This window comes from Mesoplodon mirus (genome assembly GCF_964341445.2).
Source record: "Mesoplodon mirus genome assembly, chromosome: 5".
Lineage (NCBI taxonomy): Eukaryota > Metazoa > Chordata > Mammalia > Artiodactyla > Ziphiidae > Mesoplodon > Mesoplodon mirus.
The window spans coordinates 120,365,663-120,382,929 of record NC_138980.1 but is presented as its reverse complement, the minus strand read 5'-3'; the positions used below and the strand labels follow the sequence as shown (position 1 = coordinate 120,382,929).

The 17,267-nt window shown below is 35.9% G+C and overlaps 1 protein-coding gene across 3 annotated transcripts in view; it reads left to right on the top strand.

The window, feature by feature from the left end:
- The window catches only part of ZFYVE16 (zinc finger FYVE-type containing 16), a 55,582-nt gene that overhangs the window by 35,661 nt on the left and 2,654 nt on the right, over nucleotides 1–17,267 (top strand). For 2 of the 3 annotated variants that reach the window (XM_082624085.1, XM_082624084.1), the window contains exons 14-17: nucleotides 730–810; nucleotides 12,075–12,237; nucleotides 13,162–13,267; nucleotides 14,270–14,437. In XM_082624085.1, the coding sequence (XP_082480211.1) occupies nucleotides 730–810; nucleotides 12,075–12,237; nucleotides 13,162–13,267; nucleotides 14,270–14,437 (518 nt within the window). The remainder of the gene's footprint in view (nucleotides 1–729; nucleotides 811–12,074; nucleotides 12,238–13,161; nucleotides 13,268–14,269; nucleotides 14,438–17,267) is intronic. The other variant, XM_082624086.1, reaches the window with a different exon arrangement.

Sequence of the window (17,267 nt, the reverse complement as noted above, 5' to 3'; positions counted from 1 at the left end):
GTGGCCTCTCCCATTGCGGAGCACAGGCTCCGGACGCACAGACTCAGCGTCCATGGCTCACGGGCCCAGCTGCTCCGCAGCATGTGGGATCCTCCCGGACCGGGGCACGAACCCATGTCCCCTGCATCGGCAGGCGGACTCTCAACCACTGCGCCACCAGGGAAGCCCTTGTTTTTTCTTTTGGAGATTATTCTTTGTTAGTATATAAAGAACTTTTACATTGCACATAACTTTCCACTTTATATGTGAACATCATTTAATTGTCCCTTATTAATGGACAGTTGCTACCAATCCTTGGCTGTTTGTAAAAATGTACTATGAATAACCTTGTATATGTGCCGTTAATTCCTAGAAATGGAATTTGTATGTCAAAGCATACATGTTTTTCTAATTTTAATAGCAATTTATCAAGTTGTCCTCCATAGAGACTGGTCTGATTTATGCTCTCAACAGTAGTGGATATTTGATTTTTCACACCCTCACTTGATACAAACACTGTAAATAGTACAACAGCCATCAATTATTAGATACAAACATTAAATAACCTTTATGAAATATTTTATCGTAACTTTATTTTGTTTGGTATTTTTTGTTATTCTAATATAAGTGGTATGGGCATGGCGTTTATCAGGTACTTAAAATATGCTATGCTCCACATTATGCATTTAACAAATATCATTTAGCATACAAAGAGCAGTTTAAAACATAATTATTGTATTTTTTAATTAGTGACAGGTGCAAGTTTTGTGGTATTCAATGGAGCTCTAAAAGCATCTTCAGGATTTCTTGCTAAGTCCAGCATAGTTGAAGGTATGAGTTTCATCTTTAAGATTGGTTTAATGTAAAGATGTTTTCCGTCTCCTTTTAAAAATGTATTCGATACTTAACAAAAGAATATATGTAAGTTACAAAGCAAAGTACAACAAACTTATGTGAAATCATCACTCAGCCAAGAACTAGAACATGACTAACATTTGGGCCTACCTCAAGCTTGACAACTCTGCCTTAGCCTGCATTTCCTGCTTGTGCATAGCCTAAAGGTTAGTCTGAGGTGAGAGCTTAGGGTCTTCTCAGGTCTTTCCTTAGCATGCACACATCCTGGGCATTCACACAGTATTGCACATGCATGGGGGCTTCTCAATTCCCAGATATATGTTAGTGCCTTTCAAAGCCCTTATGGACATCTTATTCCCCAGCTTTTCCTTTAAGTGTTTGGTTGGCCTATCGTTTGTCTCTACTAGTGTCTGCTGCCACAGGCAGCTATGATGTTGATCACTAGCCTCTAGCTGTTTTTCACAAATGCTCCCTGAGAAAAGACTTTTTTCACTGGGTAAGCTTAGAGTCTGGTCAAATAAAGACATTGTACGTGGAGTCTTCCCAGGAACCACCTGACAAGTCAAAAAATGACAGTTCTCCAGTAATGAGGTTTTGAAGGAGATCCAGCCCCATTTACCTTCTCCAGTGGATACCAAGCTGATGGTTTTTACTATGATTTCAGGCTGTTGGTTTTTAGGCTTCTGCTATGCTGGAGAGGAGGGGATGGGAATAGGAAAGTTAAAATGACACAAAACTTGCTGTTTTCAATCAAGTTCCTGCTGGGTTTTTGTTTTTTTTTTTAAAAGAACCACCTTGGGCCTCCCTGGTGGCGCAGTGGTTGAGAGTCCGCCTGCCGATGCAGGGGATACGGGTTCGTGCCCCGGTCTGGGAGGATCCCATATACCGCGGAGCGGCTGGGCCCGTGAGCCGTGGCCGCTGGGCCTGCGCGTCCGGAGCCTGTGCTCCGCAACGGGAGAGGCCACAACAGTGAGAGGCCCGCATACCGCAAAAAAAAAAAAAAATAAAAAAAATAAAAGAACCACCTTTTAGTTTTATTGATCTTTGCTATTGTTTTCTTTGTTTCTATTTCATTTACTTCTGCTCTGATCTTTATGATTTCTTTCCTTCTGCTAACTTTGGGTTTTGTTTGCTCTTCTTTCTCTAGTTCCTTTAGGTGTAAGGTTAGATTGTTTATTTGAGACTTTTGTTGTTTCTTGAGGTAGGCTTGTATTGCTATAAACTTCCCTCTTAGAACTGCTTTTGCTGCATCCCATAGGTTTTGGATAGTCGTGTTTTCGTTGTAATTTGTCTCTAGGTATTTTTTTATTTCCTCTTTGATTTCTTCAGTGACCTCTTGGTTATTTAATAACGTATTGTTTACCCTCCATGTGTTTGTGTTTTTTACGTTTTTTTCCCTGTAATTGATTTCTAATCTCATAGCATTGTGGTCAGAAAAGATGCCTGATATGATTTCAGTTTTCTTAAATTTACTGAGGCTTGTTTTGTGACCCAAGATGTCATCTATCCTGGAGAATGTTCTGTGTGCACTTGAGAAGGAAGTGTAATCTGCTGTTTTTGGATGGAATGTCCTATAAATATCAATTAAATCTGGCTGGTCCATTGTGTCATATAAAGCTTGTGTTTCCTTATTAATTTTCTGTTTGGATGATCTGTCCATTGTTGTAAGTGAGGTGTTAAAAGTCCCCCACTATTCTTGTGTTACTGTCGATTTCCTCTTTTATAGCTGTTAGCAAGTTGCCTTATGTATTGAGGTGCTCCTATGTTGGGTGCATATATATTTATAATTGTTATATCTTTTTCTTGGATTGATTCCTTGATCATTATGTAGTGTCCTCCCTTGTCTCTTGTAACATTCTTTATTTTAAAGTCTATTTTATCTGATATGAGTATTGCTGCTCCAGCTCTCTTTTGATTTCCATTTGCATGGAATATCTTTTTCCATCCCCTCACTTTCAGTCTGTATGTGTCCCTAGGTCTGAAGTGGGTCTCTTGTAGACAGCATATATATGGGTCTTGTTTTTGTATCCATTCAGTGAGCCTGTGTCTTTTGGTTGGAGCATTTAATCCATTCACGTTTAAGGTAATTATTGATAATGTATGTTCCTATGACCATTTTCTTAATTGTTTTGGGTTTGTTTTTGGAGGTCCTTTTCTTCTCTTGATTTCCCACTTAGAGAAGTTCCTTTAGCACTTGTTGTAGAGCTGGTTTGGTGATGCTGAATTCTCTTAGCTTTTGCTTGTCTGTAAAGCTTTTGATTTCTCCATCGAATCTGAATGAGATCCTTGCCTGGTAGAGTAATCTCGGTTGTAGGTTCTTCCCTTTCATCACTTTAAATATATCATGCCACTCCCTTCTGGCTTGTAGAGTTTCTGCTGAGAAATCAGCTGTTAACCTTATGGGGGTTCCCTTGTATGTTGTCATTTTTCCCTTGTTGCTTTCAATAATTTTTCTTTTCCTTTAATTTTTGTCAGTTTGATTACTATGTGTCTGGGCATGTTTCTCCTTGGGTTTATCCTGCCTGGGACTCTCTGCGCTTCCTGGACTTGGGTGGCTATTTCCTTTCCCATATTAGGGAAATTTTTGACTATAATCTCTTCAAATATTTTCTCAGGTCCTTTCTCTCTCTCTTCTCCTTCTGGGACCCCTATAATGCTAATGCTGTTGCGTTTAATGTCCCAGAGGGCTCTTAGGCTGTCTTCATTTCTTTTCATTCCTCTTTCTTTATTCTGTTTCATGGCAGTGAATTCCACCATTCTGTCTTCAGGTCACTATCTGTTCTTCTGCCTCAGTTATTCTGCTATTGATTCCTTCTAGTGTATTTTTCATTTCAGTTATTGTATTGTTCATCTCTGTTTATTTGTTCTTTAATTCCTTTAGGTATTTGTTATTTAATTCTTCTAGGTCTTTGTTAAACATTTCTTGCCTCTTCTCGGTCTTTGCCTCCATTCTTTTTCCAAGGTCCTGGATCATCTTCACTATCATTATCCTGAATTCTTTTTCTGGAAGGTTGCGTATCTCCACTTCATTTAGTTGTTTTTCTGGGGTTTTATCTTGTTCCTTCATCTGGTACATAGCCCTCTCCCTTTTCATCTTGTCTATGTTTCTGTGAATGTGGTTTTTGTTCCACAGACTGCAGGATTGTAATTCTCCTTGCTTCTCTCCTGCTTTTTTTTTTTTTTTTTTAAATAAATACTCCCCAGATTGCTGCAAGCCTTTGGTTAATTTCAAGAGTTTCGAAAAAGTTTCTTCTGACATTTTATCAGTTTCCTTGTTGTTTTTATGGAGTATTTTCGGAAGTTCTTAGTCTTCATTTTCACTAATATCATCCTCCATACTATCTCAGTTACATAGCTTTATAGGAAGTCCTCCCATCTCTGATGCCACACACATGCCTTATTCCTCATTTTAGTAGTGTTCTGGCCAGTCTAAGCCCTTTGTTTTATCATGTTAATTTTAGGATCAACTTGTCAGGTTCTAAAAGGTCCACTGGACTTTTCATTGGAATTGCATTATATTGCTAGTTTAATTTTGAGAAAATTGGCATATTTTCTGTTTTCATTGTTTCCATGTACATTGGCTACCTTCAATTTATTTACATAATACTTAATAATATTCATTTCCAATAAAATTTTATTGTTTTTGTATAGGTTTTCAATATCATTTCTTATTTATTCCTGTACTTCATAGATTTTATTGCTAATGTAAATGGTATCTATTTATTTACTTATTACAATTTTAGTGTAATTTAAATGCCATTATAATTTTTTAAATTTATTTTTTATCGAGGTATAGTTGATATAAAATATTATGTAAACTTCAGGTGTACAACGAAGTGATTCACAAGTTTTAAATGTTATATTCATTTATAGTTATTATAAAATATTGGCTATATTCCCTGTGCTGTACACTATATCCTTGTATCTTACTCACATTTTACATACTAGGTTGTACTTTTTAATCCCCTACCCCTATATCGCCCCTCCCTGCTTACCTCTCCCCACTGGTAATCCCTAGTTCTCTATATCTGTGAGTCAGTTTATTTTTTGTTATATTCACTAGTTTTATTTCTTAAATTCCACATACAAGTGATATGATACAGTATTTGTCTTTCTCTGTCTGACTTATTTCACTTGGCATGATACCCTCCAAGTCCATTCATGTTGTTGCAAATCGCAAAATCATTCTTTTTTATGGGTAAGCAGTATTTCATTGTATATATACCACATTTTCTTTATCCATTCATCTGTTGTTGGATACTTAGGTTGCTTGGAAACTGTATATAATGCTGCTATGAACATTGGGGTGCATGTATCTTTCTGAATTAGTGGTTTTGTTTTTTTCTGGATAAATACGCAGGAGTGAAATTGCTAGGTCATGTAGTAGTTCTGTTTTTAGTTTTTTGAGAAATCCCCATTTTGTTTTCCACAGTGGCTGCACCAATTTACATTCCCACCGACATTGTAGGAGGGTTTCCTTTTCTCCACATCCTTTCCAGCATTTGTTATTTCTGTTCTTTTTGATGATAGCCATTCTGACAGGTGTGAGGTGATATCTCATTCTGGATTTAATTTCCATTTCTCTGATTAACAATGTTGAGTATCTTTTCACATGCCTTTTGGCCATCCTGTGTCTTCTTTGGAAAACATCTATTCAGGTCTTCTGCCCATTTTTTTTTTTTTAAGAAGATGTTGGGGGTAGGAGTTTATTAATTAATTTGTTTATTTTTGCTGTGTTGGGTCTTCGTTTCTGTGCAAGGGCTTTCTCTAGTTGTGGCAAGCGGGGTCCACTCTTCATCGCGTTGCATGGGCCTCTCATTGTCGTGGCCTCTCTTGTTGGGGAGCACAGGCTCCAGACCCACAGGCTCAGTAGTTGTGGCTCACGGGCCTAGTTGCTCCACGGCATGTGGGATCCTCCCAGACCAGGGCTCGAACGTGTGTCCCCTGCATTAGCAGGCAGGTTCTCAACCACTGCGCCACCAGGGAAGCCCTTCTGCCCATTTTTTAATCAGGTTTTTTTTTTTTTTTGATGTTGAGTTGTATGAGCTGTTTATATATTTGGATATTATCTCGTTATTGGTCATATCATTTGCAAATGTTTTCTCCCATTTGGTAGGTTTCTTGTTGTACTGATGGTTTTCTTTACTGTGCAGAAGCTTTTTTGTGTGTGTTTTGTTTTGTTTTTTGCGGTATGCGGGCCTCTCACTGTTGTGGCCTCTCCCGTTGCGGAGCTCAGGCTCTGGACGCGCAGGCTCAGCGGCCATGGCTCACGGGCCCAGCCGCTCCATGGCATGTGTGATCTTCCCAGACCGGGGCATGAACCCATGTCCCCTGCATCGGCAGGCGGACTCTCAACCACTGCACCACCAGGGAAGCCCTGTGCAGAAGCTTTTAAGTTTGATTAGTTCCTATTTGTTTATTTTTGCTTATATTTCCTTTGCTTTAGGAGACAGACCCAAAAAATATTGCTGCAGTTTATGTCAAAGAGTGTTCACCCTGTGTTTTCTTCTAGGAGTTTTATGGTTTCTGATCTTACATTTAGGTCATTAATCCATTTCGAGTTTTTTATTTTTTTGTACATGGTGTGAGAGAATGTTCAAATTTCATTCTTTCCTAGCACCATTTATTGAACAGAGCATCTTTGCTCCACTGAATATTCTTGTCTCCTTTGTTGTAGATTAATTGATCATAAGTGCATGGGTTTATTTCTGAGCTCTATTCTATTCCATTGATCTATGGTTTTGTTTTTGTGCCAGAACCATACTGTTTTGATTACTGTAGGTTTGTAATATAGTCTGAAGTCAGGGAACATGATTTGTCCATTTCTGTTTTTCTTTCTCAAAATAGTTTTGGCTCTTTGGGTTCTTTTGTGTTTCCATACAAATTAAAAAATTATTTGTTCTAGTTCTGTGAAAAATGCCCTTGGTATTTTGATAGGGATTACATTGAATCTGTAGATTGCTTTGGGTTGTATGTTCATTTTAACAGTATTAATTCTTCCAGTCCATGAACACAGTATATCTGTGTTCCATCTGTTTGTGTTGTCTTCAATTTCTTTTATCAGTGTCTTACAGTTTTCCAAGTACAGGTCTTTTACTTTCTTAGGTAGGTTTATTCCTAGGTATTTTATTCTTTCTGATGCAGTTGTAAATGGGATTATTTCCTTAATTTCTCTTTCTGATAGTTTGTTGTTAGTGCATAGAAATGTAAGAGATTTTTGTACATTAATTTTGTATCCTGCAACTTTATCAAATTCATTCATGAGCTCTAGTAGTTTTTTGGTGGCATCTTTGTTATGTTGAGGTATGTTTCCTCTATGCCCACATTCTGAAGAGTTTTTATCATAGATGGATCTTGAATTTTGTGAGAAGCTTTTTCTGCCTCTATTGAGATGATCATATGGTTTTTATTCTTCAGTTTGTTAATGTTGTGTGTTTCATTGATTGATTTGCAGATACCGAAAAATCCTTGCATCCCTGAGACAAATCCCCCTTAGTCATGGTATATGATCCTTTTAAAGTATTCTTGCATATCTTTTTAAATTAAAAATTTTAGCTTTTGTTGCTGGAAAATAGAAATTAATTGATTTCTCTATTTTTATCTTATAACCAGCTATATTGCTAAACTTACATTATTTAAAATAATTTATCTATAGACTCTTAGAGTTTTTTTATAACTACAAATAATGATAGTTTATTAATAATGATAGTTTTGCTTCTTTCTTTACAGCCATTATGGCTTTTTAATTTATTTTTCTTGTTTATTGGCTAGTACTTCCAGTGGAAGCAGTGATTGTAAGTGTTCTTGTCTAGATCCATGTTTTTCAGTAATACCTTTTAAAAGTAAGTGAGCTTTATGATTCCATTTTGTGTGCCATATCTGTCTTCTGATGATGGAATGTGATATATTCAATTATATTTCTTATATCACATTACATGTGATAAGAAGTAAGAAGAAATATGTTTTATTTTTGTTGGGTTGTTTGTGGTAGGTTTTGATTTTGCTCCTTTTTTCAGGGCAGCAGTTTGCCCTGGGACATCAATTCTTTGATAGATCTAAGAGTTGTTCATTTTATGTTTGTTCAGCTTTTTAATTTTTTAAAATTTATTTTAAAAAATTTTACTGAAGTATAGTTGATTTACAATAATGTATTAATTTCAGGTGTACAGCAAAGTGATTCAGTTTTTCATATATATATATTTTTTTACAGATTCTTTTTCATTATAGGTTATTAAAAGATATTGAATATATTTCCCTGTTATACAGTAAATCCATGTTATTTTATCTATTTTATTTATATTAGTGTGTATCTGTTAATTCCATACTCCTAATTTATCCCTCTTCTCCCTTCCCCTTTTGGTAACCATAAGTTTATTTTCTATGTCTGTGAGTCTGTTTCTGTTTTGTAAATAAATTCATTTGTATTATTTTTTAGATTCTGCATATAAGTGATATATTTGTCTCTGTCTGACTTCACTTAGTGTGATAATCTCTAGGTCCATCCATGTTGCTGCAAATGGCAGTATTGCATTCTTTTTTTGGCTGAGTAATATTCCATTGTGTGTGTGTGTACACACACACACACACACACACACACACACCCCCCACATCTTCTTTACCCATTCATCTGTTGATGGATACTTAGATTGCTTCCATGTCTTGACTATTATAAACAGTGCTGTTATGGACATTGGGGTACATATATCTTTTTGAATTAGAGTTTTCATCTTTTCTGGATATATGCCCAGGAGTGGGATTGCTGGATCATATGGTAGCTCTACTTTTAGTTTTTTAAGGAACCTCCAGACTGTTTTCCATAGTGGCTGTACCAATTTACATGCCTTCCAACAGTTTAGGAGGGTTCCCTTTTCTTCATACTCTCTCCAGCATTTATTATTTGTAAACTTTTTGATGATAGCCATTCTGACTGGTGTGAGGTGATCTCATTGTAGTTTTGATTTGCATTTCTCTAATAATTAGTGATACTGAGCATCTTTTCATGTGACTGTTGGCCATCTGTATGTCTTTGGAAAAACGCTTCTGCCCATTTTTTGATTGGGTTGTTTGTTTGATATTGAGGTGTATGATCTGTTTGGATATTTCTGAAATTAACCCTTCGTTGCATCATTTGCAAATATTTTCACCCCTTCTGTAGGTTGTCTTTTCATTTTGTTTATGGCTTCCCTGCTGTGAAAAAGCTTTTGAGTTTGATTAGGTCCCATTTGTTTATATTTGCTTTTGTTTCTTTTGCCTTGGCAGACTGACCTAAGAAAATATTGCTATGATTTACAGCTAAGAATGTTTTGCCTATGTTCTCTCCTAGGAGTTTTATGGTGTCATGTCTTATATTTAGATCTTCAAACCACTTTGAGCTTATCTTTTTATATGTTGTGAGGAAGTGTTCTAATTTCATTGATTTACATGAGATTGTCTAGCTTTCCCAACACCACTTGTTGAAGAGACTGTCTTTTCTCCATTGTACATTCTTGCCTCCTTTGTCAAAGATTAATTGACTATTGGTGTGTGGGTTTATTTCTGGGCTCTGTCTTTTGTTCCATTGATCCATATGTCTGTTTCTGTGCCAATACCATGCTATTTTGATTATTGTAGCTTTGTAGTATTATCTTAAGTCTTGGAGGCTTATGTCTCCAGCTTTGTTCTTTTGTGAGGATTGCTTTGGCAATTCTGGGTCTTCTGTGGTTCCATATAAATTTTAGGATTATTTGTTCTAGTTCTGTGAAAAATGTGATGGGTAATTTGATAGGGATCACATTAAATCTGTAGATTGCCTTGGATAGTATGGCCATTTTAACAATATTAATTCTTCCAATCCAAGAGCATGGGATATCTTTCCATTTCTTTGAATCATCTTCAGTTTCCTTTATCAATGTTTTATAGTTCTCAGCATGTAAGTCTTTCACTTCCTTGGTCAGGTTTATTCCTAGGTATTTTTTTAATACAATTTTTAAAGGGTTCTTTTTTTTTATTTTCTGATATTTCTTTGTTTAAAGTAATGCAAAATATTTCTGTAAATACTGTAGCCTGCTACCTTGCTGAATTCATTTATCAGCTCTCATAGTTTTTGTGTGGAGTCTTTAGAGTTTTCTATATAGAGTATCATGTCATCTGCATATAATGACAATTTTACCTCTTTCCTTCCAATTTCGATACCTTTTCTTCTTTTTCTTGTACAATTGCTGTGGCTAGGACTTCCAGTACTATGTTGAATAGAAGTTAGGTTTATTCCTAGGTATTTTATTGTTCAGCTTTTTTCTTGTTGTGAGGATGGAAGTGACATGTTCCAAGCTCTTTACATGGAGCAGACACCAAGAAGTCATTAGTATTTTTTGTAACACAAGTTGGCTGGCTTTCATTTATCTAATGTTGTCTTGCTTTTCATTTTTCTGCAGCTGTCTTTATTTCATTTTCATTTTTTATGGGTATTTTTGCTAGGTATAAAATTCTGCTTTGAAAGTCTTTATTTTCTTTAAAGATGTCATTTCATTGTCTTTTGGCCCTCATTATTTCTAGTGAAGAGTCAGTAATAGTTTTTATATTTGTTTCCTTGTATTTAATGTGCCCTTTCCCTCAGTCTGTTTTCAAGATAGCCTCTTTATTTTTGGTTTTCACCAGTTTTACTGTGGTGGGCCTCAATGTTGTTTTCTTTGTATTTATCCTATTTGGCATTTATTGAACTCCTTGGATGTGTGTGTCAATATTTTTCATCAAATTTGGGGAATTTCTTACCATTTTTTTAAATGTCCTGATCTTTCTTCTCCTTCTGGGAGATAGTCTATCTATGTATATGTAATCCATATCTGTATTAGACTGTTTTATACCATCCCATGGGTCTTTGATGCTCTTTTTATATTTCTTCATTCTTTTTTCTCTGGGTTCTTCAGATTTGATCACTTTTGTTGACCTTTCTTTATGTTCTCTGATTCTTTTGCCATCTTCAATCTACTATTAAGCCTATCCATTAAGGTTTCTATTTTAGTTGGATTATACTTTTCAGTTATAGAATTTGGGGGGAGGGTTTTCCAGTTTCTATTTCTCTGTTCAGATTTTTAAAAATCTGTTTATACATTTAGCCAGTATTTGCTTTTCATTCTTTAAATGTGTTTTCCTTTAGGTCCTTGATTATATTTTAGAATAGATATTTTAAAGTGTTTTGTGTTTAATCCAATGTCTTGGCCATCTCATGGTTAGTTTTAGTTTTATAGGGGCTCACATTTTCCTGTCTTTGGTAATTTTTTATTATGTACTGTCATTATTGATATGCTTTAGAGACTTTAGATTCTTTTAGCTTTTTTTAAAGGGATTTTTTTGCTGAAGAAGGCTTATTTATGTTTAAGCAGGTATTTTATGTCTGCTTACCCTGAGCTTGTGTAGTCTTTATTTTTTATTTTTTTAACAGATGGATCTATGGATATCCTAAGGTGTTTACAGTCTGGCAGGACTCATCCCCCAAATCTATTTTGCCTGTAGATTTTGTAAGATCTTTGATTTGGCATTGCACAGTTCAGGTTAATGAGGTGCTAATGTCTATTTTGGTTGGTCTAGACTACCAATATCCCCCAACATTGCTTGACTTCTATTATCTCTATTCTGTTCCCAACCATATAATAGCCATTTTCTGTTATGCCTCATCTAGGGTCACTCTATTAATGTGTTCTCAGTTCTGGTCCAAGGACTCAAAAAGTCCTTGAACACAGTCTCCTGATGCTCCCCTTTTTAGTGTCTTGACCACAGATTTCAGGTTTCCCTAAACTCTTATCTCTGACTTCTCAGCCCAGTAGAGCAATTGTAGGCTTACTGGTCACCATGCAGAAATTGTCCCCAAGCAGAGAGCCTGGGCAGTTATGGGCTCACCTATTGAGTTTTCCTATAGGGACCATGTATTGTACTTCCTATTGTCCAGAACCTGAAAACAATTGCCTCATACATTTTGTCTAGTTTTATGGTTGGTTACCATAATGAAAGGGCAGTTTGGCATCATTATTTCATCATAGCCAGAAGTGGAAATTCTCACCTTTGTTTGTTTAACCATTAAAAAATAAAAAAAGAATCCTTAACATTGTGAAATATTTTTCATATTCCCTAACAGAAAACAACCATCAAGATGATTTAACAGATGGTCTAAAACTTGCATGGAACATATTTTGATAGCAAAATTTATGGCTTAGACATATAAATTTATATTCAGTAAAAGAAATGTGAAACATAACTCTCATTTTTAGATGGCTTAATGGTACAAATAACTCCAGAGACCATGGATGGCTTGCGGCTAGCTCTACGAGAACAAAAAGACTTTAAAATTACATGTGGGAAAGTTGATGCTGTAGACATGAGAGAATATGTGGACATCTGCTGGGTAGATTCTGAAGAAAAAGGAAACAAAGGGTAGGAACTTTTTGTTACCAAAGTGTAATTGATTTGATGGAGGAGAAAGGATAAAAACATCCTGTTAACAAAATTAAATATTTTATAAATAAATATAGAATTATACCATTAATTTAAATGCATATACTCCAATTAATAAATGCAGTCTGGTTTTTTCAAAAATGTACCTAACCAGCACCATGTATGTTTTCTTAGTCAGGATGTTGTAAATTATTAAAGGGTGGTCAGTTTGGGAGGGGGCAAATGATAAAATGTGCATTGTGTAGCAGTGTAGGCTTGATGCCAGGTCTGAGAAAGACAAGATACTTTGTCTGTTATATGGTACATTGAGGCACACACATATTTCCCCCCCCAGACTGCCTTTTATATACCAGATATGTATTTTCATGGAATTATTTTTATCAAATAAGTAATGGATTCCCTTTGGGTGTTTATTCTGTATTATACTGATGCACTGTAAATGCAAACAACTGAATTCAATAATATGTACATTAGAGGCCTTACAGAATATTACTGCCATTCCCTCCTCTCTTTAGTTACCCATTTTCTTTCTTTTTTGGAGACTGGCTAAGGGATCTGGAGCAAAAAAGGAAGAGGAGGGCTAATGCTGAAGGATTCCAAAATAGAGTTTTGAAATTCATGAGACAGCTTTTCTGTTAGGAGACTAAGGTATTTTAAACCTCAGGTCTGAATTGGGCATATGAAAAAGTAGATATAATTTGCTACACAATCAAGAAATCTTGGTAAATGAATATGAGCTAAGTTTTAATTATTTTTTTGTATAATTGAGATGTCTTACTGCTGCTTTAAATTTATAGCCTTCATAATTTTTATCCTTATTCCATTTGTTCAAGTCTAATAATTTACTTCATAGAAAGTACTTTGGTATTAAATAAATCTGTTCTATTATATTTTATTCTGCAGTGTTATTAGTTCAGTGGATGGAATATCATTACAAGGATTTCCAAGTGAAAAAATAAAACTGGAAGCAGATTTTGAAACTGATGAGAAGATTGTAAAGTGTACTGAGGTAACTTAGAAAGACGTTTCCTTCCATTTACCTGCTGTGTTTGGATATGTTTTTGTTAATTTGGAGATTTCGCAGTACTCAACCTCTGAATGTTTAAGTGCAGCGTATTACACTTTCATTACACCTTGAGACACACATATCTCCACCCCAGACTGCCTTATATACACCAGATATGCATTTCCATAGGATCATTTCAGGTTATTGTATAGTGGTACTGCCTGTCAGCTCACAGTTAAGTTTTCACAGGATTGCCATCTTTGTACAATAACATGTTATTTGACCATGGTGTTTTCATTTTTCTCTTATTTTACAAAAAATAAAATATTTTATAGATATCAGTTAATCAGCACTCACATATGAAAGTTAGTTTTGCATGTTCCAGTTTTTTAAAAATGAGAGAATATGAAACTGTAGCCTCACAGCCCCTTAGTCTACCTCCATTCTCCCCCTCACTCTACCTCCTGGGTCAGACAATCAATGTTACTGATTTCTTAGGTATTCTTTGTGATTTTACACATGTAGAAGATAGAAACTATAGAGGGTATAGAAATTATAGAACATTATTTCTTTGTTTGATCTTAACTTCATTATTATGTCCTTATGGGATGGTGATCTTATAGGGTGGGCTCGTTAGTACCCTTCTTTAAACTGAGTTAACAAAGCTTTTGTTGCTACAAGTTAACTTTAGGCAAAAATAGCTAAGTCATTCCCATATTCCCTAATCTTTGGTTTTAAGTTTCTACTTATGCTATAGATCAGGCTATATATATATAGTGTGTGTGTATGTGTGTATATGTATATGTATATATATATATATATATATATATATATATATATATATATATATACACATATATACATACTATATATGTAATGTTCCTAACTAGTGAATTTCATGGCACTAACATTGGAATTTTATAAAGTTGGAGGTAGCAGTTGTTGCATTTTTAAAGCTACTTTTAATCTTAATCATGACTTGTTTCCTAATTAAATACATTTCAGGTGTTCTACTTTCTAAAGGACCAGGATTTATCTATTTCAGCAACTCCTTATCAGTTTGCAAAAGAAATAGCCATGGCTTGTAGTGCTGCACTGTGCCCTCACCTGAAAACTCTAAAGAATAATGGGATAAATAAAATTGGCCTCAGAGTTTCCATTGACACTGATATGGTGAGGCATGTTTTTGTGATGTATTTTTGAAATGAATATATCTTATATTAAAATAATCAAAAGTTTTTCTTTAACCTTTTACTATGAGATCACTGAAGAGAACTAAAGTTTGTTGAACATTAATGTTCGGTACACACTTCCTGTACATTATCTCCTTTACTGTCCACAGCAGGGGCCAGCAAACTATTTTTGGGTCAGACAGTAAATAATTTAGGCATTGCGGTCTGTCAGATTTCTTTCACAACTACTTAACTGTGCCATTATAGTGTGAAAGCAGCTGTAGACAGTATGTAAACTAAATAGCTTAGCTGTGTTCCAGTGAAACTTTGTTTACAAAAACAGTTGGTGGGCCACATTGGCCCACAGGCCATAGTTTGCTGACCCCTGCTCCACAACATTCCTGCTTGATAAGTAGGTTTTTAAATTATGCTGACTAAATTCTATATTCATGTGACTTAAAATTACAAAAGTCTAAAAATGTTAAAAAAGGAAAATTTTCAGTTTTTTCCTCCCATGTAGGGAAAAACCTATTTCTTCCCTCCTATGTCTTTCCTGTGTGTCTCTTTCACTACTCAACGGAAAACACTTCTGCTCACCAGATGTGTGGAGGCTTTCCCCTACCCCAGCAAGCAATTCTCAGGCACAAGCAGGGTGTCCAAGAATTCAACTCAATTCTGACTTGATCTACCTGGAGATAGCATCAGATCCTACAGCTCTTACAAGACTGCCTCCTCCCCCACTTCATATGCCAGTCAGTTATCACCTGTGCTTCTGACCAACCATTTATAGATCAGAGCTTCCAATGACCCCCTCTTCCTTGGGTGCAATTAACTTGCTTGAGCGGCTCACAGAACTCAGGGGAACATTTGCTTATGTCTGTCAGTTCACTAAAGGCTATACAGATGAACAGCCAGATGAAGATATACATAGGGCAAGGTCTGGTAGAGTCCTGAGCAGGAGTTTCTGTCTCTGCAGAGTAGGGGTGCATCACCCTCCCAGTGTGGATGTATTCACCAGCCTGAAAGCTCTCAACCCACTTCTACTGAGATTTTATGGAGGTTTCCTCATGTAGGCATGATCAATTATTAACTCAGTTTTTAGCCCCTCTCCCCTCTCTGGAGAATGAGGGGTAGGGCTGGAAATTTAAAACTTCTAATCATGGGCTTGGTCTTTCTGGTGAACAGCCCCTATCTAGGAGCCCATCCAGAGTTGACTCAAAAGAACAAAAGATGCTCCTCCCTCTCTTATCACTTAGGAATTTACAATTTTTTTAGAAGCCCTGTGTCAGGGATGGGATCAAAGATAAATATTAGAACAAGAGATGTTACTGGTATTCTTATCACTTAGGAAATGACAAGGGTTTTAGGAGCTTTATGCCAGGAATTCGGGTCAGAGACCAATATATATTTTCTATTATCTCACAGATGTGTATATATTGGGACCACTTCATTAAACATGCTAGAGAGCAGCATTCACACAGTACTCTATTTAATTGGTGACCTCTGGAGATATTAACTCCAGGCTACAATGTAAATGGTTCCCAGTAGAGTTGCATCAGGTAATAGCCTTGGAAAGATCTCCTTCCTACCCTTGACTCCTAACCCTTCAGTCCACTTGCATACTCCCCCTCATCCTCCCTTCTTGGTCAGGCAGTCAAATGTTATCCATTTCTATGTATTCTTTGTAATTTTTTGCATGTATGAGCAATTAAGTTTGTACGTCCTTTTTGTTCTCTTTTCACTTTTTTTTTAACAGTGCTTCTTTAACTTAATATATCTTAGAGATATTTCATATTAACTACATATTCTTTTTAAAGTTGCACAGTAGTAGTTGATTATATAAATGTACCATAACTTATTTAGTGTTTATGCATGTTTGGTATGTCCTGGTTAATATTTAAGGTATCCACAGTATTTTGCTTTTGCATAAGTGTGAGTATATAAGAAACATTCCTAGAAGTAGAATTGCCAGGTCCAAGTATGTACTCAATAGATATTACCATATTGTCTCAAATAGAGGTTATGACAATTTATATTTCTACCACAATTTATGAGAGTGTTCTTTCTCTCACATCCTTATCAAAGCAGTATATAATCAAACTTTTGAACTTTGCCAATTTGATAGGTGAAAAGTGGTACTCCAGTAGTATTTTTTTTAATATTTATTTATTTGGTTGTGCCAGGTCTTAGTTGCAGCCCATGAGCTCCTTAGTTGCGGCAGGCATGCTCCTTAGTTGTGGCACATGGGCGCCTTAGTTTTGGCATGTGAACTCAGTTGCGGCATGTGGGATCTAGTTCCCTGACCAGGGATCAAACCTGGGCCCCCTGCCTTGGGAACGTGGAGTGTTAACCACTGCACCACCAGGGAAGTCCCAAGCCAGTAGTATTTTAATGTGCCTTTTTAACTGTTTTTGACATCCAGTATAATAGATTTCAGTCCAGGTTGTTCATTAGAATGGTCAATCTTTTTTTTTTTTTTTTTTTTTTTGGCGGCACCACGCCGCTTGTGGGATCTTAGTTCCCCGACCAGGGATCGAACTCACGCCCCCTGCAATGGAAGCGTGGAGTCTTAACCTCTGGACCACCGGGGAAGTCCCAGAATGGTCAATCTTAACATGAACAATTTCATATGTTGAAGGTTTGCTCTTCTTCGGGCAGGATGTGTTACAGTTCTTATTGGAAAAAAGAACTTACATTTTTATCTCACTATTAAAAGTTCCTTTTTCAAGGAAGCACCTGATAATTATTTGAGTAAGCATTGTTAATTTTTTTAGTCATATGTATTAAAATGTAATTTTCACCAGCAAAATTAAATTCAAATATTATTTCAT